General features: G+C 36.6%; 2 protein-coding genes across 3 annotated transcripts in view; one reads left to right on the forward strand and one right to left on the reverse strand.

Annotated features, from left to right (window-relative positions):
• Positions 1–23,539, reverse strand: part of INTS8 (integrator complex subunit 8) — a 74,621-nt gene that overhangs the window by 42,815 nt on the left and 8,267 nt on the right. For both annotated transcript variants that reach the window (XM_043978055.1, XM_043978047.1), the window contains exons 4-12: positions 23,198–23,269; positions 20,250–20,301; positions 19,086–19,268; positions 14,808–14,915; positions 13,889–14,041; positions 7,314–7,414; positions 4,239–4,380; positions 2,209–2,279; positions 722–897 (exon numbers count right to left, since the gene is read on the reverse strand). In XM_043978055.1, coding sequence (XP_043833990.1) covers positions 722–897; positions 2,209–2,279; positions 4,239–4,380; positions 7,314–7,414; positions 13,889–14,041; positions 14,808–14,915; positions 19,086–19,268; positions 20,250–20,301; positions 23,198–23,269 — 1,058 coding nt within the window. The remainder of the gene's footprint in view (positions 1–721; positions 898–2,208; positions 2,280–4,238; positions 4,381–7,313; positions 7,415–13,888; positions 14,042–14,807; positions 14,916–19,085; positions 19,269–20,249; positions 20,302–23,197; positions 23,270–23,539) is intronic.
• On the forward strand, positions 8,107–10,267 carry LOC122736075 (lipoyl synthase, mitochondrial-like). The gene is given in 2 exon segments (XM_043978086.1): positions 8,107–9,400; positions 9,403–10,267. Coding segments are annotated over 2 exon segments (1,122 nt in total). The 5' UTR covers positions 8,107–8,439; the 3' UTR covers positions 9,564–10,267.

The following is a 23,539-nucleotide window of genomic DNA, read 5'->3' on the forward strand; positions in this document are numbered from 1 at the left end:
GGAGTACCTGAGTTCAGGTCCGGCCTCAGACACTTGCTAGCTGTGTGACCCTGGGCAGGTCGCTTAACCCCCGTTGCCCTGCAAAAAAAAACAAAAACAAAAACAAACAAACAAACAAAAAAGATGGTAGTTGTAAGCAAGGTAATGAACACTGCCTAGATACATAAGCTAAATAGAAATGAGGTGACAAGGAAGCCCTGACAGTATGTGTTTGGGATAATGAAGTACTAGCAAAAGAACAGAGAGGGAACCTTTAAAGAGGCAGAGAAAAATCCAGCATTCTTGCTTTAACTGGTCCTACCAGTCTATCTACTCAGTAAATGGTAGCATTAAAGCAACAAGGCCATTCAGTCCACGAATTTCCATGCAAAAGACTTCCTATCACTGTAGTGCCCCAAAATGACTATTTATGGACCAAAAAAGGGTACTATTAAAATCTAAGGGGGCGGCTAGGTGGCGCAGTGGATAAAGCACTGGCCCTGGATTCAGGAGTACCTGAGTTCAAATCTGGCCTCAGACACTTGACACGTACTAGCTGTGTGACCCTGGGCAAGTCACTTAACCCCCATTGCCCCTCAAAAAACAAAATAAAAAAATCTAATATGCACATGGTTTGTATAAATAAAATGAAATAAAAGAACCTCACATTATTTTCCAATGTAAATTTGAACTGTAAAGGGGAAAAAACTTGAATATTTAGCAGTAAGATTATAAAGCTGACCTGGGATATCATAAAATGAAGTTACAGGTTTGGTGCACAGATTTACTCGAGGTGATCTTTTCCTCATCTGTTCTATAAGTAGCTTCTGTTCATCATCTTTCAATAATGTAATGAAGAGTTCATGAGAAGAAATCATAAAGACAAACTGAAGATCGTCCAATCCCAAACAGAGATTTCTAGATCAGCAAGAAATATTGTGAAATAAAAATGTGAACAATTTAAATTTGTCAAAACATTTTGTTGCCAATTCTGATTTTGAGAACTCTGTCATTATTGAGGCAAGGTTTCCTAATTTTTCTTAATTTAGATTGTGCAATATAAAAGCTAACAGATAAGAAAAGCAATTCTTTTGCATTGATGCACAGATTCTAATACTGTTATTATTGGTTATTGGGCTGGTAACAATGCAAATGAAGTAAGAAAAAGTAAAGGCAAGTGAAAATTTCACACATTAATTAATTAAAATATTGAAGAAAAAACATCCAGGTAATATTAGAAATTAGTTATCAAAAATAAAACAAATATACAAGTTACAAAACAGCCTACTATAACTTAAAAAAAAATTATGGTACATGAAAGTAATGCAATCTATGCTGTAAGAAATGACTGATTAATACAGAGAAGCCTGTAAAGACTTCCCTGAAGTGATACAAAGTGAAATAAACAGATCCAAGAAAACAACAGTCATAATGGCAACCACAATGTAAATAGAAAACCCAAAAAACTATTGAAAATAAATGGTGCTAGGGGGCAGCTAGGTGGTACAGTGGATAAAGCACCAGCCCTGGATTCAGGAATACCTGAGTTCAAATTCGGCCTCAGACACTTCACACTTACTAGCTTTGTGACCCTGGGCAAGTCACTTAACCCCCATTGCCATGCCAAAATAAATAAATAAATAAATAAATAGAAATAAAATAAATGGTGCTAAAGTATAAAGAATAAGCTCTACCCCAAAAAGCAGATATAAGAAAAAACAACTCCCCCCAATCCTCTGCAAAGATGGGGAGAAGAGAGGTGTGGAATATTGCATATGATGTCAGATTTTTTTCAACATATTAATTAGTTTTGCTGTATATTTTTTTCTCTTCATCTTCTTTTTTATTTTTTGGGGGTGGGGCAATTGGGATTAGGTGACTTGCCCAGGGTCACACTGCTAGTAAGTGTCAAGTGTCTGAATCCGGATTTGAACTCAAGTCCTCCTGAATCCAGGACTGGTATTTTATCCACTGTGCCACCTAGCTGCCCCTTCCTCTTTTTTTAGAAAAGAATTCTGTATAGGGATGGCTCTCTGGGATGAGGAGTGGAATATGGGGTAATATTTAAGCAATGTCAGAGCAAAAAGTCAATAGAAATGTGCTAAAAAATAAAGACAATCTAATGTATACCTGCTCTTTTAAAATACTAAGTAAAGCAATTCAGTTTAACAAGAATTTATATACTGCTTACTATATTAGAAGTCAAAAATTATGAAATCAAGTACTTACTTTAGAAAAGCAGCCATGTTTCCTTTCAAAGTATCTGAAGCTTGATCCAAGTTTATTGACTTTGAACATACCTAGGAATTTGAATGGCTATAGTTGAAACAAAAACTCTATAGTTATCCCTTCCATATCAAAGGGGTTAGGGACTCAGTACCCGAGATCTGGAAAATGTACGTACAATTTTTTGGCCTTCCCTTCATACCAGAGAAGACTGAATTTTTAGTACCTTATTATAAAATTTGGGTATATTTATGGTATTAAAAGATAAAATAGAAATCCTATGAAAATTGAAAAAATGTTGATATTATACAATATTATAGATATATTTTATGCCTTTTTGAGTTTCTAAACATTTTCTGTTGTCTGCTGGCTTTTATGTGTCTGCAGCTTCCCCAAAACTCCCAAAAGATTCCCACTTAATTACTTATGCTGATTCTTGATATATCAAACCCATGATGGGGAAAGTTGCAATGAAGAAGGGATAACTGTATAATGTTAAAAGTCACTTGTCCCTTCAACTACTATCCTATAGAAAGCTGCAGTGCAGACAAGTTATATAGGTGAAACAGTAACAAAAGTTTCATAATCTAATTATTAAAACAAAAATTAATTCTATTTTCAACAAAGGGAGGCATATATATGCAGAAAATAATTTGTTCAGAATGCACAGCACACAGTTATCTTAATGTTTCAGGAGATAGCAATTACTTAGCCTGCTGCACCACAGCTACTGCCAGATCAGAATGAAAGCTATGTTTACAGAACTGACCAACTAATATAAACAGTTCTCTTGGGCAGCAATATCCATTTGGTGGAGAAGAATGACAATGAGGGTTTACTGAAAATATTCATTACAAGTATCCAATTTGAAAAAAATAAAGTATCCAATTTGTTTTGTGCTCAAACTATTAATTAAATAATGTAATCTTGGTTTATTTTTCCATGTAGATTTCCCAATTGGGAAAGGAATATGATAACCAACTTATACAAATATCTCATCTACTTGATATTAATTTACTTTGCATCAAATGATGGAAAACACAGTGTTTAGCATAGTGCCTGGGCACAAAATAGTAACTTAATAAAAGCTTATTCCTTTCTCTTCCCCTTTACTAGACCCCCAGAGCCCACCATAGTGCCTGGAACAAAGCAAAAGCTTTAACAAAATACTTGTTATTGGTCTTTCACAATCACAACAACTCAGGGTTATGCTATGGTACGAAAATGAACAAGGCCCTCAACCTTTTCTCTACATGTGAGACATTAAGAGTTCTAAATGATAATTTTCTAACTTTCAAGATGACTATAAAATTAACATCAAATATCTCAGTATTTTACTGTAGGAACCATAAACTAATATTTAAACATTTTACTGTACACCTCTGTGGATAATAAGATAATAATACACACGTACAAATTTTAAGTTTCTTTGAAAAGCATTAGATGCCACTGATTACTCTGTACTGCAGTTTCCTGTGAAAATAAAAAATAAACTTCCACAATTCGTATGTGTACATATGCTTTTTTGTGTGTGTGAGGCAACTGGGGTTAAGTGACTTGCCCAGGGTCACACAGCTAGTAATTGTTAAGTGTCCGAGGCCGGATTTGAACTCAGGTCCTCCTGAATCCAGGGCCGGTGCTCTAGCTACTGTGCCACCTAGCTGCCCCTACATATGCTTTTATATAGTTCTAGGAACAATCTGGAGAAAATAATATGATTTAAATACTACTTGGCAATATAAAACAATTATATGTAGATGTGCAAATGAACAAAAATGAGAAAATTTATTGCCAAACTCTTAAAAGTTGGACATAAGTTTTAAATTATAAAAATGGAAAATTTAGACTAAAGAAAGTTTAAAAGTTCAACTTCATCACTGCCATGCCTCTCACAGGTTATTTGATACTTATTGCTGTTATGCTGTTATCTCGCACATATTGTGATGTTTAGATGATTCAAAATGGGACACTCATTGAAAGTGGTATCATTGGCCGCAGCAGAAAAGTACAATTCAACAGAAAAAATATCTTACCTCAAGAAGGAAGTCTATTTTCTCTTTGTTAGGTTGAAGAAATAGCTGGTTAAACTGAACACTAATTGTTCTACCCTCAAGTATATCACGTACTGTGTTACAGGCAGAAACTTTAAAACAGATTTCATCTAAAGCTTCATTTCTGCAAAATACAAAATGAAAACTCTAAAACTACATACTTATTTTTTGATGGGGTTTTTTTTTGGGGGGGGCAGGGCAATGAGGGGTAAGTGACTTGCCCAGGATCACACAAATAGTAAGTGCCAAGTGTTTGAGGCCAGATTTGAACTCAGGTCCTCCTGAATCCAGGGCTGGTGCTTTATCCACTGTGCCACCTAGCTGCCCCCTAAAACTACATACTTACGAATAGAAAAATTTATCACAAAACCAAAAATATTACTCATTTTTTTTTTATCAAACTTTTTTTTGTTGTTTTGTTTTTGCGGGGCAATGGGGGTTAAGTGACTTGCCCAGGGTCACACAGCTAGTAAGTATCAAGTGTCTGAGGCCAGATTTGAACTCAAGTACTCCTGAATCCAGGGCCGGTGCTTTATACACTGCGCCACCTAGCTGCCCCCTCATCTATTTTGTTTTGTTTTGTTTTGTTTTGTTTGTTTGTTTTTGTGAGGCAATTAGGGTTAAGTGACTTGCCCAAGGTCACACAGCTAGTAAGTGTTAAGTGTCTGAGGCTGGATTTGAACTCAGGTACTCCTGACTCCAGGGCTGGTGCTCTATCCACTGCGCCATCTAGCCCCCCCCCCCCCCCCCCCCAGTGTCCTTTGCTAGAGCTTTACCTACTCTTTATGGTAATAACAGGGAAAGCCTCAGCCCAATCTCATGAGTGAGAAAATCAATTCCGGGAGCCTGAAAATAAAATATGTGAGTTCCCTCTGTGCCAAGAAGGCTGGGTAATTTACTCTTTTAACCAATGGAGGGATTGAGATCCCATCCTCATAACTATCAATAACCCATATACACAAAGGACAAAGCCCTAGGGCTCTACAGAAAAAAATCCCAGGGAATTAATAAATAAAATATTTATTAAGTATTTACTATGTACAAACCACTGTGCTGTGACAGAAATTTCAAACAGAAAAACAAGTCAGTCTGTGCTCTCAAGGAGTTTTCATTTCCATGAGGGAGATACTACATATGGAAGGTTTCAGATACAAGTCAGATGGAGAAGTCCCATGGTCCTTAGGGTACAGCTACAAAACAGACGCATCTTCTTTAATGTCATTTCCACTAATAAAATTCGATCAGTTTCTGATGCTGAACTATATTGGTGCAAAGTGTCAAGAACTTTGATGGCAAGAACTTTCCATTCTGGTTTTTCAGCAGCTGTGGCTGTAGTCCCTGCAGAAGCAGGGGTTATTTCCCAGGATGATGGCTGAGGGCAGTGGTCTATAAGCAATGTTATTCCCCAGCCTCTTGGGTTCAGGGCCCTGGGATGTCTCTATCAGCATTTGAGGGCAGACAGCAGTCAAGCAGTGTTGGTAGTCTGACTAGCTTGGCACTTGCTGCCTCCAGGGTGCTGAGCTGATTGAGCTAAGCTGGCTTATCTGTCTAGACCCTGGATAATGGCTCTAAGGATTGGGCTGGAAGTAAGACTGGTGGCCCAGGGAACCTCCCACTCCAAGAACTGCTATGCCTCTGCTTAACTGGTCAGCCGTTATTCCTGGTGGTGCAGAGGAAGGCAAGGTCTCTCCCCATCATGATTTACAATGAATTACAAAAATCACGAATCAGAAAGGAGAAGAATAGAACTCCAAACCTGTGCTACTAAATTAAGCAGGCTGCTAGTAATCAACAACATACAGTCCTGTGATGGCTTTAACAGTCTGACTCTATGGAAAACAATAAGCAACAGCTGGGAGCAGCTTCAGCAGAGTTCCCATTGCTCTTAGTAATGGACATGCTTTGCCTGCAGTTGTGCTTGCAGCTCTCTGATCTCACTCCTTTTTCAGAAAGCCCTCCCGCTTCAGTAACTGGCACTTCACAAAGGAGCCTGAGACACTGAAACTGTTTTGAAGGTCAGACAAGAGAAGGGAGATGCCAGAGGCAGGGAGGTCAGTTAGAAGTCTAGAGAAGCTGAGCAAAGAGGAGCTAAGAGCCTAAACTCTTTACTGTAGCAATTAGAGCTGCGAGGAGAAGCAAGCAAAACACTCTAGCAACGGAGGTGATAAGCCTTAGCAGCTGAGTTCATTTTTCCCCCAAGTATCTCATGAAAGCCTTCTGTGAACACTAGCTTTCCCTGAGCCAGCAACAGAGAGATGAGGAAGGGATATATCAAAAATATGCCCTATTCATATAGATGCAAAAAAACAGTCAGATGATACACCTTTGTTCATCTCATAGCAAACCTGGGTTCTACCATAGGAAGTTTTACAATGACAAGAACTGACGTTCATACAGTAGTTCTAAAACAATATTCCATTTGATCCCAACACCAACTGTGTGAGGCAGATATTAAAAGTATTGTTGCTGACTAATGCAGAAATGTTTAACTTTATTATACATATACAACCTACATCAGATGCTTTCTGTCTTGGGAGAGGGGAGAGGAAAGGGAGGGAGAAAATTTTGGAACCAAAAATTTTATAAAAACAAATGTTGAAAACTATCTTTACATGTAACTAGAAAATAATAAAATACTTTTATGATTTAAAAAAAAGAAAAAAAATTTAAAGTATTGTTGCCATTTTACAGATTAGGAAAATGAGACTCAAAAATATGAAAATGCTTGTTCACCGTCTAGAAATGGGATTTGAAATCAGGTCTCTCCCAAATCCAATACTCTATATGATATGATGAAATGAGTGGGTTTGGGTTTTGTTTTATTTTTTTGCAGGACATTGAGGGTTAAGTGACTTGCCCAGGGTCACACAGCTAGTAAGTGTCAAGTGTCTGAGGCTGGATTTGAACTCAGGTCCTCCTGAATCCAAGGCCAGTGCTTTAACCACTGTGCCACCTAGCTGCCCCTGGTTTGTTTGTTTTTTAATAGCTCAAAATAAACTGCTTTTATCCAGAGTATAAGTTTCACAATACAAGTCATATTTTAAGTTAAAAACTTACCCTTGCTGAGCTTTCTGGTAAAGTTCTCTTAGCACTGACTGCCTGAATTGAACCGGTAAACTGAGAGTTATATTATCTTCAAGGAATATATTTATCACCTCCTAGAATAGATTCATAGCACTGTATCAATTTCAAAATTCACAAAAGAATTACGCTACTGAAATTACTTCTTTCTTAAAAACGTATATTTTGTTGTGCAAAAATAAGTGGAACTAAAAAAAGATACCAGGCTGCTAAAACTTCTCTATTCCTAAGATTTAAAATTGGAACCCGTTCCCCACTCTACTCCTCCCTAAAGATCACCAACAAAATCCTGGAAAAATTAATAATAATCAAAGGCCATATAGGTAAAAGCAATGCAAGTGATTCTGGGGAAATTCACTTGAGGTTCTTTCCATTATCAAATTAAGAAGAGAGAACAAACTTTGTTCAATAGATACAACAAATAATTTAAAACATACTTCAGCTCTATACTATAGTGAATCAAAGAGAAATGACTGGGCTAGAGGGAAGAGAAAAAGAGGAAGGATTGGACATAGAAGAAAACAGATCAGGAGATAGTAATACATACTAAAGAGAAAGAGATGTAAACTTTCATGAAGCTAAATTTACTCATAACCTCAAAGAATAATTCTACTAAATTTTTTTTAAGCCCATTGTGTTTCAGCAACTATAAACACATATAAACACAGCCTTCTGGTAGTTCCATCATGAAATTATCTTTAAGAGAGATTAGTAGGGATTTTCTAGTCTAACTCTTCCATCCGTTTTATACATGAGGCTCAGGGGAATTACTCAAGGTCACACAATTGAGACTACAACTCAGGTCTTCAGACTCTCAGGTCGGTGACCAACTGTTCACAATATGCCATAGACAGTATAAAATTAAAGTGAGAGCCAGATCTAGAATATAAATGAAAAATCCGATTTTAAAGCAATAAGCACCTAGAATACAAGATAATTTAAGGAGGGAAAGAATGTTAAAAACTTGGGATTGGGAAAGTGAGTTGAGTTGAGAATGCTTTCAGCTCTCCGTTGCTTCCGGCTCTCCGTCACTTCCCACTCTGCATGACAGACCAAGTGGAGCTGGGGGCTGGCCAGTCGGGCCCGTGAGCCTTTTCACAGGATGTCTCTCCGCTGCGGCAGGGTCTCCGGCATCCTTGGGTCCCGGGTACTTGGAAACTATTTGTGTAGTCAGTACAAAACATTGAGTTCTTTGCCAGACAAAAAGAAAGAGTTTCTACAGAAAGGACCAGACCTTCAGGATTTTATATCTGGTGACCTTTCAGACAAGAACACCTGGGCTGAATATAAAGGAAATTTGAAACGACAAAAAGGAGAGAGGCTAAGCTTGCCACCATGGCTAAAAACAGAGATTCCTATTGGAAAAAACTACAATAAATTGAAAAACACTTTGCGGAATTTAAATCTCCATACAGTATGTGAAGAAGCACGATGCCCCAACATCGGGGAGTGCTGTGGAGGGGGAGAGTATGCTACTGCTACTGCTACAGCCACTATCATGTTGATGGGGGACACTTGTACAAGAGATTGCATATTTTGTTCTGTTAAGACTGCAAGAAAACCACCTCCATTGGATCCTAATGAGCCCTACAATGCAGCAAAAGCAATTGCAGAATGGGGACTTGATTATGTTGTGCTAACATCAGTGGATTGAGATGATCTACCTGATGGGGGAGCTGAACACTTTGCAAAGACAGTTTCACATTTAAAGGATAGGAATTCAAATATATTAGTGGAATGCCTGACCCCTGATTTCCGAGGAGACCTTAAATCTGTTGAGAAAGTTGCACTCTCTGGATTAGATGTATATGCCCATAATGTGGAAACTGTTCCAGAATTACAAAGGAAAGTACGTGATCCCCGAGCCAATTTTGACCAATCTCTGCAAGTACTAAAACATGCCAAGAAGGTTCAGCCAGATGTCATTTCCAAAACATCCATAATGTTGGGCTTAGGAGAGACTGATGAGCAAGTACATTCAACAATGAAAGCTCTACGCGAGGCAGATGTGGACTGTTTGACTTTAGGACAATATATGCAACCAACAAAGCGTCACCTTAAGGTAAAGAGTATGTTACTCCTGAAAAGTTCAAGTACTGGGAAAAAATAGGAAATGAACTTGGATTTCATTATACTGCCAGTGGACCACTAGTACGCTCTTCATATAAAGCAGGTGAATTTTTCCTGAAAAATCTAGTAGCAAAAAGGAAGACAAGAACCATATGAATCTATAAATTGACAAGACTTCTTTTAAGTCCCCAACATTATTGATCAACATTATTAGGCATCCTTAACACCAGAAATGATTATATCTGGTGGAAATATGCCCCAACTTTGTTAAACATTTTCCAAGCAGTGAGGTGCCATTTTTTTTTGTTTTTTTTTTTGTTTTTTAGTTAATCATTTGGTAATACATTTTTTCTCATTTTCCCTTTGAACCTTAACTTATTGAAATAAAAGCATAAAACATCTTGGTAACAATTTGATGTTAACAGCATAATTAAAAATATATTAGGAGCTTCCAAAGGACCTTTCATCCAATTGTTGCATAAGTATCATCACATTTTAATTGTGAAAACAGGTTCTAAAACAGTATTCATCATCGGTTATGACTATGATCAGTTGATTTGCCCTTGTAGAGTTGTCCATCAGCACTGAAATAATTTGGAAAAGGTTCGTGTCTTCAAGTTTTGAATGGCAATTTTATATCGATATGAGCATTATACATGAAAGATCTTTTTGCATTGTTATTTAAATTGTCTGTGGGGAGAATTTAAAAGGACTCTGATGAAATAAGTAGATCAGGAAATTTACTTTTTATTAAGAAATTATTTCTTTTAAAAATGTATTTTTTTCAATTACATGTAAAAACAATTTTTAACATTCATGTTTAAAAAATTGAGTTCTAGATTTACTCTGTCCCCTCCCTCTTCACATCCTTTCTCCCTAAAATGGTAAACAATTTGATATAGGTTACATATGTGCAATCATGTGAAACATATTTCTGTATTAGTTGTGTTGTGAAAGAAGAAATAAACCAAAAGGGAAAAAAAAATAAAGTACCAATATTATGCTTTGATCTGCAAAACAAAACAAAACAAAACTTGGGATTAGGAAATGTTTCTTGTGAGAGACAGAACATAAGAACCTTAAAGGAATTTAGAGATGAAGGTGGAAAAGGTATTAGGAGATAAGACAGTCTGTGCAAAGGCAAAGAAATGGAAAATAGAACATTGGGTTTGGGAGAACATCAAGCAGACTGGCTTGGATGGGAAAAAGAGCAGCACAGCTCAGAAGCCACACAGACAGGCCTTTCCTAACTTCCCCAACACCCCCCCCCCCATTACTCTAGCAACATTCCTGAAATTACTTTGTAAATAATTTGTGTTGACTGCCTGTGTAAATGTTATATCCCCTCAAAAAATATTAAATTTCTTAAAGGCAAAAGTGGTTTCATTTTTGTCTTTGTATATCTTTCATAAGAGTACATGAATAAGTGATATGAAATACGCTTAAAAAGAAAGGTGCAGTAAGATTATTAAAGACTTTCAAATGACAAGTGGAGGAGTTTGATTTTGATGCTAAATGCAATAGAGCAAGCACCTACTGTGGAAATATGAAAGTAATGTTAAACAGGCCCTGTTCTCAAGAAACTTAAGAATAAAAAATACGTACATTAATATATACAAAATATATACAAAGTAAAATTGGATGGGAGGAAAGACTAGTACTAATGCCCCAGGGGTAGCAGGAAAAGTTTCATTGTACAAGATGACACTTCAGTTGGGCTTTGAAAGAAACTAAGAATTGCAAGAGGCTGAGATAACAAGAGAACACATTCCAGAACAGGGGACAGTCAATACAAGAGAGAGGGGGAAAGACCTGTGTTTTAGGAAGAACATTTTGGCAGCTATGTGAAAGATAGATTGGAGAGGTGAGAGAAGAGCAAGAGGCAATTGAGGGATAGCTAGGTGGTGCAGTGAATAGAGCACCGGCCCTGGAGTCAGGAGAACCTGAATTCAAATCCAGCCTCAGACACTTAACACTTACTAGCTGTGTGACCCTGGGCAAGTCACTTAACCCCAATTGCCTCACCAAAAAAAAAAAAAGAGGCAATTGAATTAGGATAGGTACAACATACTCTCGACAAGAGGTCATGAGGGTCTGAACTACAATGCTGGCCATCTATGTGAAAGATGGAAAAGGTGTTGTAATATCATACAGTTCCTCCTTCAATGGAGATATTCAAGCAGACACTGGGATGACCACTCACTGGTTATGTGGTAACAAAGATGCTTGCTGGGGCATGGGTTGGATTAACTGGTGTTCCTTATAACAACAAAATTCAGCAACTAGACAACTGATCACATGAGGAGAATAGGAAGAATCAAAGATGACTTCAACAATGTGAACCTGGGAGAAGGAAGAATTGTGGCTCTCAACAGAAGTAGAGGAAGTTATAGACTAGAAAAACATTGCGATGAAATTAGCTTTTGCCTATAATACCTCTGGCACAAACCAGTCCACAGTCCCTAGATTAGAAACACTAGAAAATTGACCTTCATAAAAATAAGATTGAGTGTTATAATTTCTATTTGAAGTTTATCAATTAGAACATTCGATCAAGTATTATAGCTTTTATTTACCAATTTAAAAATATGGTTGATCTGAGAGCCTCAAAACTATTTAAACTATTTTCTTTCACAGTTAGGATTGTCGTGTTTATTGGAGTAAAATTCACAGTACTCTGTATTCTTCTAAAACAAATCAATTTAGTAAATGAGAATATAACATACTAGTGTTTCCTGACCTCTATCCAGGAGGTCTCTCTCCCCTGGAGGAAACGGGAAAGCATGGTGGATTGTGGCAAAGACAGCCGCCCCAAGAAACACCTATCAGCAGGATAAGCTGTAAAACCTACTGTTACTGTCTTTATATTCCCAGCATTCACCCTGGTCCCTGGCGGGCACTTAGTAAATGTTTGCTGAACGACTCAGGCCACCAGGAATAAGAGACAATCCAAGCACTGAATAAAATGGGATCAAAATCACATAGTAGTACTTTACTTCTACCCTATCACTCAAGAGCTACAAGTCCTCTTCACCTGAACAATGATGTTGACTACTAAGCAGCACTTGCCAAAAAACCCTTTCTATGACCCTTGAGGAATAGCTCTGTGAGCACTAAGCCCACAAACAATCTCGAGTTTGCATGAGATAAGCCCCCTCTTAAAGTTAATTCAGTTCAAGAAACATCTGTTAAGTGTCTGCTGTATGCAAGGTACTGCAACTCTAGCCCTTAAAGAAAGAAGAAAGTCCACTTCCAAGTAACACACTGAGCCATTATGTAGAGTTAAAATGTTTACTTTCATAGCTGCAACAAACATTAGTCTCCCTCTCAGCAATTTTCTTTGTAATAAATGTTATTTTATCAGATCCAACTTACATCTCAGTTATCTACCTATGTTATTCATTGTCTCATGTTATATCAATCAAGCAAACTGCAGTTACTTGAGGACAAGCTGTCTTACACTTCTTATATCTAATATAATACATCTTGCATAAAGCAGAAATGTAAATATTTGTTGAACCACATTAAGTTCTAGAAATTTTGGGGTTTTTTTCTAACATAATGCCACTTACATTCTTTTGTACACATCTGAAGTAACATAAAAAAAAATTAGCAGATAGTTATTTGTATCTCTGATCAAAAACAGAATATGATATTCTCTTTAAGAAATGAGTAGAATGGGAAGGATGAAAAAAGGAGATTCCAAAGTCTCACTTGGGGGCATGAAAATAACACATCAGTAAATCATCCAGTTTGAGAAATGTTATATAATATTACTGTTTTCTGATTCTTATCCTAGGCTCAAAAACCGGTATCCTTTATTTACAAGAAAATGTTTTTTAGCAAAGGTAGAAAGATCACAGATTTTATTGTGTCAATGGATTTCTTTATAAAATCTGGTCTAAGGAAAAAATATTACAGATTGAGTTGAAACTTTTGGAAAATAAAAGGAGTAAAACAATGGTCAATCCAGTAAAAAGCTAGGTGGGGCCAAGCAGAATAGATATCAGCAGTACAATGCTTAGTAGGATTACTTTTCTAAGTATTTATAATGGTTAATAAGAATGAGCTGTAACATCCTATTTTGACAATATCTACTGACATCTAACATGATATATTCCATTATGAAGCTTTAAAATGCAAGAATACAGATTATGAAAAATATTAGACTGGTTTAAATATAAACCACACATCCTCCCACACTCATGCCCTCCATATCTGGCTGGCATGATCTATAATTAATGTTATTTTTCAATGTACATTTGCACTTTTTTCCTTTAAAAAAGATCTTATTTTAGGGATGTGACTTCTATTTGGACCATGATGACAACTCTCCACTTTTTCAATTATGAACATTTGATAGTCTGAATCTTTTTTTAAAATGTAGGCTATAGAAACCAAACTTTTAACAAAGATTAGCTTTAAGAAATAATGAAGTCAACCTCCCTCCCCAAATCTAAGGTAATCCTACTATATCTTACCTGATAGTTGCCTGATCTCATACAGATATGAATTTGACTATATGGAGTTGACTGTTGTGATGTGTTATCAGAAGGGGCAAGAACATCACAAGCCTGACAATAGCCAGCTAATCTCTTCTCATCTATGGAGCAATGAAGAGATAATGAACCTATCTGTAAAATAAGAAGTAATTTTCAGTTAGGCATCAACATATTCTAAATGAAAACAAAATCAAACCTAGATATTCAGTTTTAACAGAATAAGTGGCAATGAAAAAATAATCATCATAGAAAGTATAAACAACAAAAACTATTCTTGGGGGTTTGAATTTCAGTCTGAGGATATAAACTCTACCTTCCAAGGAGGCTTGACAGCTTAGTTAACACCAAGAATGTATTCAAAAGAATAAATCAACAAACTGGAGAACATTAAAAATCAAATCTTGGGTGAATAATTATCCGGAGATTTAAAAACTAAAAAGAGCACAAAAGACTTTTTTGGGGGGAAATGTTCTAAGTAGGAGAGCAAAGAAAGATATACCAATGATTATTATAAATAAACAATGCATTTTGAAAAAAATTAAAAGAATCCCAACAGCTAAATCAAATGCTATGCAGATTAGGAATTTAAATGATTATGTCAATGCGAAATGTTATGGTTCAAGGAAGTTCAGGTTTAAGAAAATTCAAATTATGTGAATATGACTACAGAGGAATGAAAAGAGATGAGTTGTTAATTACACATCCAATAAACTCAAGTGTCAAAAGACACAAGATTCAAAGTCCTGATTGACAATTTTTTAAAAAATAATTAAAATTTTGCATATCTGCAATACAATTCAAGACTACAGGTTATGAAAAACATCATACTGGCTTGAATATAAATGATACAACTCCCACCTCACACACCCGCCCCTCCAAATCTGTCTGGCATACTTACCTTTGAAATCAATTCTTTGGTCCTGAAAAATTTTTCCCTTGCATTTTCATAGACAGCTGAATTTGTAGAACCTTGTTGGAAGTAAACTGCACCCAAATCATAACACACCTGAGATATGGAATACATTTAATAACTAATTTTTCAAGCATAACCAGTAAAAAGCATTTTATGTTTCTATAAATTACATACATAAATAAGGAGCATGATAAATTAATTTCCATAAGCAATTAATGGTTAAAGGAAAATACTTAAAAATTCATCAGTGTGGGAATTTCTATCTACTTGCATCTTAAGGAGTTGCAAGAGGCTCAGAGAGAGTAAATGACTTGCGCCTGGTCCCAAGACCTGGCTCTCTCCAGGTTCTCCTCCAACCTTCCTTGGTTTCCTTTGCTGGATCATCCCCTAGGTCACATCCCTGAGGGTTCCATCCTGGGTCCTCTTCTCTTCTTCTTCACTACTTCTGGAGGATATCTCATCAGCTCCCATGGATTAAACTGGTATCTCTATGCTGTGAATTCTCAAAATCTACCTATTCTGCCCAAAACTCTCTGCTGACCTCCAACCCACATCTCCAACTGCCTTTCAGACATCGCTAACTAGATGCCCAGTAGACATCTGAAATTCAATAAGTCCAAAATTGAACTCATCTTTCAGCCAACCTTCCCCCACTCCCAATTTCCCTATTACTATCTAGGGCATCGCCATCCTCACAGATTCTCAGGCTCCAACCTAGACGTCATTCTCAACTTCTTGTTCCTTCTGACCTCCCCTTCACATATGATCCATGTACAATCTGTTGTCATAGCCCATCAATTTCACCTTTGAAACATCTCTCAAAAACACCCCTCTTCTCTCCTCTCTTACCACGCCAGCACTTCACACCTAGATGATTACGCCAGCCTGGCGGGGTAGGTCTGTCTGCCACAAACCTCTCCTTACTCTCATGTATCTGTTCAGTCACTAAAGAGATTGTCCTAAAGTACAAGTCTAACCATGTCATCCAAAAACTCAGTAAAAACCCAGGGGCTGCCTATCACCCCCAGGATCAGATCCTTTATCTCCCCCGCCTGCCCCCTCTCTGCTTTCATCCCAGCAGCAGCACTGGCTCCCCTGCTACTCCTCAGACTCCACTCCAGGAGTTTTCTCGGGCTGTGCCCCATGCCTGAAATGGACTCCTCCCCCCTCTCTGCCTCCCAGCCTCCCTTGGCTTCATGTTCCAGCTAGAATCCCAGCTTCCAGAGGAAGGCTTTCCCCATCCCTCTTCATTCTAGTGCCTTCCTTCTGTTAATGATATCCTATTTATCCTGTATAGCTTATCTATACATATTTAGACCTGTTTTTTACTGTTCTCGTATTCCCCAGCACACTGTCCTCCACATAGGAGGTACTTAATGGATGCTGAAGGACAAAAGTACAATTTGAAATCAGGTTCCAAGTCCAACGCTCTAACTACCACACCATACCATGCAAAATAATGGCTTTTAAAAAATGCTATACACCAAAAAAAGAAAATAATAATAATAATAATAATACAAAAAGGGGCAGCTAGGTGGTGCAATGGATGGAGCACCGACCCTGGATTCAGGAGGACCTGGGTTCAAATCTGGACTCAGACCCTTAACACTTACTAGCTGTGTGACCCTAGGCAAGTCACTTAACCCCAACTGCCTCACCCCCCAAAAAATAACAATAATAATACAAAAAATGCTGTAAAATAGTGGTTCTAAATTGAATTCAACTAACATTTATTAAGCATTTACCATATGCAGAATACTTTACTAGGTGCTAGGAGAGGTACAAAATTTACTGAAGCTATTTGACCAATAACATTTTTTCTAAAAATTTTGTCCACATTTTCCAAAATAGGTTTCACTTACTGTCTTATCTCCATTTTACAGATAAGGAAAGAAAAGTTATCTACTTACATATAATTTATAAAATAAGGTCTAGAATTCAGGTCTCTTAAATCCCAGTCTAGTGGGTTTTTTCCACAACAAATCATGCTACCTACTTCTACGGTACTTGATAATTTTCTTTTTTTGAAAAAAAATTTTTTTTAATTTAAAAGAATTTATTTACACCACAGATCCATTTTAGGTACTGGGACATAAGACAGAAATGAAACAGCTCTTGCCCTTGAAGAGCTTTTATTCTATAAGGGGAAATAGCATATACTCATGTAGGAACAGTCATTTGTCAAGGGAAGCCTAGAAGCATGAAGGATCAGAAAAGCCATTTAAGATCTGCTTGTCTATCTCTTAGAGCCAGGGTCAGATCTCTGTTCTCACTGCAGAACCATTTCAATTGGGAGCCTGCTTACAATAGCTGATGGATATTTCTGGGCCAGGCTGTCTGCCTAAGCAGCAGCCACTTACTCAAAGTCTCAGCCCACAGAAGAAGGAATACCTAAATTATTGTGAATTATGTTAGGGGTTTCCAAATTAAGAAGATTTTATCAGAATTTACAAAAAGTATAACTTCCAACATTAACAAATCAATATACAAGAGAACAACCTGAGGCTTGCAACTATACACAGATGTCTCCCACACAGTACAATTTTTGTTTGTCCATATATTGCCTGAGAAGTAGAGGGGCTAGAATGAGCTACTGGCATGTGGAACTGTGGTGTAGTAGAAAGAGTACTGCACTTGAAGTCAGGAGAGGTACAATTTCAAACACCAGCTCTGACACTTACTGGCTAGAAAGGCCTACAACCCAAGTGTCTGTCCATTCAAGCTTAGGTCAATTCTTCTCTTTTCCCTCTTCAGATTTATTTGAACGGGGAATTTTTTATATAGTGTGTGACCCTGTGAAAATCACCTAACACCTCTGACTCTTTCCTTAATAGTAAAAAGTGGGGCAGCTCGGTGGCGCAGTGGATAAAGCACCGGCCCTGGATTCAGGAGTACCTGAGTTCAAATTCGACCTCAGACACTTGACATTTACTAGCTGTGTGACCCTGGGCAAGTCACTTAACCCCCATTGCCCCACAAAAAAAAAGTAAAAAGGGATAAAAGTATATCACTTATCTCACAGGGTTGCTGTGATTAAAGTGCTTTTAAAGCATAAGGGACACGCATACATATGAACTATTATTCCTAAACTGAGCATCATAAGTATCTATAGCACTTTAAAATATTCTATAGCCAAGTCAAATAGATATCTGACACTCTTCCCACAACACCGATTTCAGATGCTATTAAGTATCATAGGGCTATCTTTTAATTACCTGATTGACTTTCTTCTCTCACAGTCTGAAAGAAATAATGTTAAGGCTCTACTACCTGAAGCACTATAATCACTTTGACCCTCAGTACCTTTCTAGCTGTCCAGATCTAGCTCCACCTTCCTCTTCCTAGGTATTTGGAAACAGAATTCTTCCCCATTAGATGGTCAGCAAAGGTCAGGGACTGTCTTTTGCCTCCTTTTGTATCCCAAGAATTGAGCACATAGTAGGCACTTAAGTGTTTACTGACTGACAAAAAATTAAATGAAACCAATCCCATACAACTAATAATAGGGCTGCCAAAAATAAAGCCAAATTTAGCAGGCCTGGTTTTTCTTCACCAGCAATAAATAAATAATTTGTTGACCACCAAGTTGTAAAAGCAGCTTATTTTTACCATCAAGAAATTTGGAAGTTAGTGAGCAAATTAAGACATAAATGCAAACTGAACTATATCAAGTACTAAATTCATGGCTGTCAAGGCTATAAAGACCTAAGTTTGAGGATGATAGCTTTATATTTCTTTAAAAAGCCAGAAATTTGTTTTGGGGGTCACAGGTCCTTTGGCTTTTAGCACCATTAACTTAATATTCGAGTCATCTAACCTTAAAATATCTATCTATTGGGCAGCTAGGTGGCACAGTGGATAGAGCACTGGCCCTGGAGTCAGGAGTACCTGAGTTCAAATCCAGCCTCAGACACTTAACACTTCCTAGCTGTGTGACCCTGGGCAAGTCACTTAACCCCCATTGCCTCACTAAAAAAATTTAAAAAAAAAATTTTAATCTATCTATTGTTCACTATTTAAAAACAGGAAAATATATCAGAAAAAATAAATTCAAAGGAAAAAAAACAGTCTTTCATGTAAGGTTTATAGTAAAGTATCATAAAATTTGGGAGCCAAATTCTTTAAACAAAAACTTGTTCAAACAAAAACTCTAGTCAAGCAAAGAACAGGAAAAGATTCCAACTAAAAGTACAAAGCTGAAATGATTTCTGTATTTATATTGAAACTATTAATACAGTAACAACAAATAGTTTAAATAAGTACCTGGCATTGCACTTCCTCAGTTTTTATTATTAATCCAGATGTTAAACTCTCAGCTTCTCCATTTACCATACCAGGTTCCATAGCCAGTAAATCCAGTGTTCTCATTGTATGGACATAAAGATCCTTGTTTAGCTTCAATGCTGCCTCTAATACCAGAATAGAATCAGCGGCCTGTTCTTTTAGCTACAAATGTTCAAATGAATTAAGTTAAAATAAAAACAAGGTAGTTATTAGTAATTAAACAACAGTTAATGTGTGCTTAAAAGTAGGTGCTTAAAAGATGTATCTGCATCAGATTCTATGCCAGAAAGGAGGACATGTTCCCTGCTCTCAAAGAGTTTACAATCTTATTGGGAACACTAAAACACAAACATAATATGAAGTGGAATAGGAAAGAAAGAGAGAAAATTAAGAATTATGAGATTTGAAAGGAGGGAGAGATTTCTTCTAGCAAGGGATAAGGTGAGAAGCAATCAGGAAAAGGATACACCCAAAATGGAGGAGGTTGAATTTAATCTGGCACTTAAAGAATGAATAGGAAGAGGGAAAACTATAAAGGTACAGGAAACAGTGTAAGCAAAAAACACAAAAATGGAGAAGTTTAAAACTCTAAAGAGATTTAAACTTTTTCTTTTAATAGACATTCTGAAAAGTTTAATAATGAAGCAAGAATAACTTAAATTATTTTCAAGATTTGCATTGTTCAGCATAAGTAACAAATATTAATTTAAAATGAGAATTTTTGCTTCCACATTGTTTCCTGAGATTCACAAGTATTATTTTTATATAGCACTACCAAATATCTAAATTTTTTTGCATTTAAAAAACCCATTATTTAATGTTCCAAGGATTCTAAGTATTTTAGGTTTTCTTCGAATTACGATCTGTAGAAAAGTGTCAGAAGCAAATAATTTAAATAATCAGTAAAAACTGGTGCAGTTCAGTAAAGAGTGATAGATTTGGGTTGGACTAGATGATTTTTAAGGTCTCTCTCAGCTCTAAATGTATGATTCTAATAAAAGCCTGCAATCATAATCCAACAGAACTAAACTTCATTGAAACTTACAAGTTTCACTCATCTAATATCATACTATACTGAGTAGATTATTTTTAAGATGTTTAAAAATGCTTCAAATTTCTAAAGTTGTTGATGTTAACACTTACCACTTTCAAAATGTTTTCTGTTAACTCCTTCTCTTGCTGCATTTGATTCATACTAAAAGGGTAAAATGAAATGGAAATATTTGAAAATAATAGTAGGAAGCCTATTTTATTTACACTGTAGAGGAGTCAATAACTCAAGTTAGGCCACTTAGCAGGAAAAAATTCAAATAAAAGATGTCAGAGCAGCCAGGTGGTGCAGTGAATAGAGCACTGGCCCTGGAGTCAGGAAAACCTGAGTTCAAATCCAGCCTCAGACACTTGACACTTACTAGCTATGTGACCTTGGGCAAGTCACTTAACCACAATGGCTTCACCAAAAAAAAGATGTCAAACATCCACCTTACAACCTTGGTTCTCCTTGGTATACAGAGAATTCCTTATATAAATGAAATCACAGGCACAGGCCCTATCCCTACGAGTGAGGTATAACTTTTAGGATAGTAATGTTTTATACCCACATTTTAATTAATATTTTAATATTTGCTTTATAAAAATCATCTCAATCTGAAAACAGGCAGTTCTTAAACCTGATATGTTAAATGGCTGGAGCACAGCAATTTAGAGGGTTCAGAAATGTAACTTCATTGGAGCAAGAAACTCCTCATGATAAAAACACCTTTAATCAATGTAAATCTGTAATTTCTCATTTTAGAGTTGCCTAAGAGGGGCAGCTATGTGGCGCAGTGGATAAAGCATCAGCCCTGGATTCAGGAGGACCTGAGTTCAAATCCAGCCTCGGATACTTGATACTTACTAGCTGTGTGACCCTGGGCAACTCACTTTACCCTCATTGTCCCGCAAAAAAAACACCAAACAAACAAACAAAGCTGTCTTGGTCTGTGAAAGGTAAGGGAATTGCTAAGGGTCACAAAGTCAGTATGCTTCAGAGGTGACACTTGAACTCAAATCTTCCTGACTCAGACTGGCCATCTATTCCCTTCAGCCCATAACGTACCAAAGTATATGTGTTAATAAAAATAAAAGGTAGTGAAAGTACCACTTGTAAAATGTCTTTGGTGCAAAGCAATCATAACTTTGTACGGTACAGTTAACACTTCAGATATATGGAAAACATATATATATCTGTCTTCCTTAAACTTTCAATAAACTTGAAAATAATTTAACATGGGGATCACTATATTCTAGCAAAGTACAATAACTGATGCTATCATTCTGATCCTGAGAAATCAAAAGAGATGTATAAGGGGCAGCTAGGTGGTGTAGTGGATAAAGCACTGGCCCTGGATTCAGGAGGACCTGAGTTCAAATCTGGGCTCAGACACTTGACACACTTACTAGCTGTGTGACCCTGGGCAAGTCACTTAACCCTCACTGCCCTGCCCAAAAATTTAAAAAAAAAAAAAAAAAGAGATGTATGAAAAGTCAGGGAAGTGTCTGGGGAAAAAAAACTAGTTGTTGTCATTGTTGTTTTGACATTTTGGTGCTTACTGGGGATATCACATTTTTTAGAAACTTCACTTCTCAGATTTTACCCCCTAAAGATGCCAGACAAATGAGACATCACTGTACAGTGCTATTTGTTTTTCATATTTTAATGTCTGACAATTGAAATACCAATTTCTGATACTCTTCATCAATTATATAAGAAACACTAAAAACAGCTTAATTTCTTTTTTTTTTTAGTGAGGCAATTGGGGTTAGGTGTCTTGCCCAGGTACTCCTGACTCCAGGGCCAGTGCTCTATCCACTGCACCACCTAGCTACCCTTTAATTTCTAACTATATCTATTTTTAGTTATATGGAATAAAGAAAGTAAATGAGCATTTATTAAGCACTGGGCCTTATGTCAGGAAGACCTGAGTTCAAATCTGATCTTCCTGATTCTATGCCCAGCACTCTACCACTGCACCCCTACCACCTCTGTATAAAACAGTAGCATAACACAGAATTGCAGATTTCAGGAAACTTCTAATAGTATATGTAAATATGGCACAGGCATAATAATCCCTAAAGGAATCAGAAAAAATTTATTTTCCATTATCTTAATTTGCCTTCCTTCCAAATTCTTATTAACACTGTGTTTAAAAGAACTTTGTTAACACTCATATTGACTATTTTTACAAAAAGCACAGATCCAGGACAGAGGGGAAGAACATCTGAACCAAAAGACTTTCTTCACGGGTACCAAAAAAAAAAAAAAGTTGAAGACCCTGAGGAAAAAGAAGGCAACCCTGGCTAAACTATTGATACTACTCACCTGAACATGGGGTGCGGGGCAAGAAAGGGAGGCAAAGGCAGATGAGATCCCATGATATGACAGTTAAATTATATACATGTATGTATGTAGGTGAGTTTGCATGTGTTTGTGTAGCTTTGAATCACATCTTTCTTTAAAAAGTTGAAAGTTAACATCACAGTTCTATTTACAGAAACTATTAAGATATCTTTCTACACTACTAAAGCAAGAACAATTATTTTGTTGGTGTTTATACATAACTATACTACTGGAATATATTCTATTTTCTATTTAAACAACTGTACTGACTTTAAGAAACTCAGGCTCTTTGCCCTATTCTTCTCCTAATAATCTAGAAAGAAATACTTAATCCAAATTTTTAAATAGTTAATGTTATACTGGACCATTTGAGAAGCAGTCTGGACAGAGAGTTACAGAGACAGGTTGGGCTCAAGTCTCAACTCTTACCAATCACTAACAGAACCACCTTAAGCATATCTTTAGCCTCTATAATACTGTTTCCTGATCTGAAAAATAAGGATAATAATTCAACTACTAATCTTATAGGGTTATTGTGAGGATCAGATGAGATAAAACTATATAAAGCATATTAAGAATTATATTTTTCTTTGCATGACACCAGAAATTTCTAAAAAGGTCAGTTTTTAAAAAACCTTCAAGAAATCCAAGTTGTGACACAAATAGAACCCAACAGTAGTTTCAATATATCAAAGTACCATTACCAACTTACACACTCAGTTGGGGAGGTCCAGGTTTCATCTGTCTGATGGGGAAGCTACTTTGAACAATTGTTCTAATTGCCCTGAAATAAAAATACAGAAGTTAAAATAGTTATAAATAATTAAATACATTTCCCAAAAAAAACTCAATTAAGATTTTCTTATACTATAAAACATATGAGGTTTTGAACAATGAATACTATTGCTGAAATCATTTACATAGGGGAGCACAAACTGTTTTTTACAGAGGTCTAAAAACTAACATCTAGCAGTCACAGAGACATCTTGGCAAAAAAGAAAAAAATATCTTGGTAAGTCAAATTTCCTACAGAACCCAGAAAGGGATGTATATC

Source organism: Dromiciops gliroides, chromosome 1 (assembly GCF_019393635.1).
Source record: "Dromiciops gliroides isolate mDroGli1 chromosome 1, mDroGli1.pri, whole genome shotgun sequence".
Taxonomy (NCBI): Eukaryota; Metazoa; Chordata; class Mammalia; order Microbiotheria; family Microbiotheriidae; genus Dromiciops; species Dromiciops gliroides.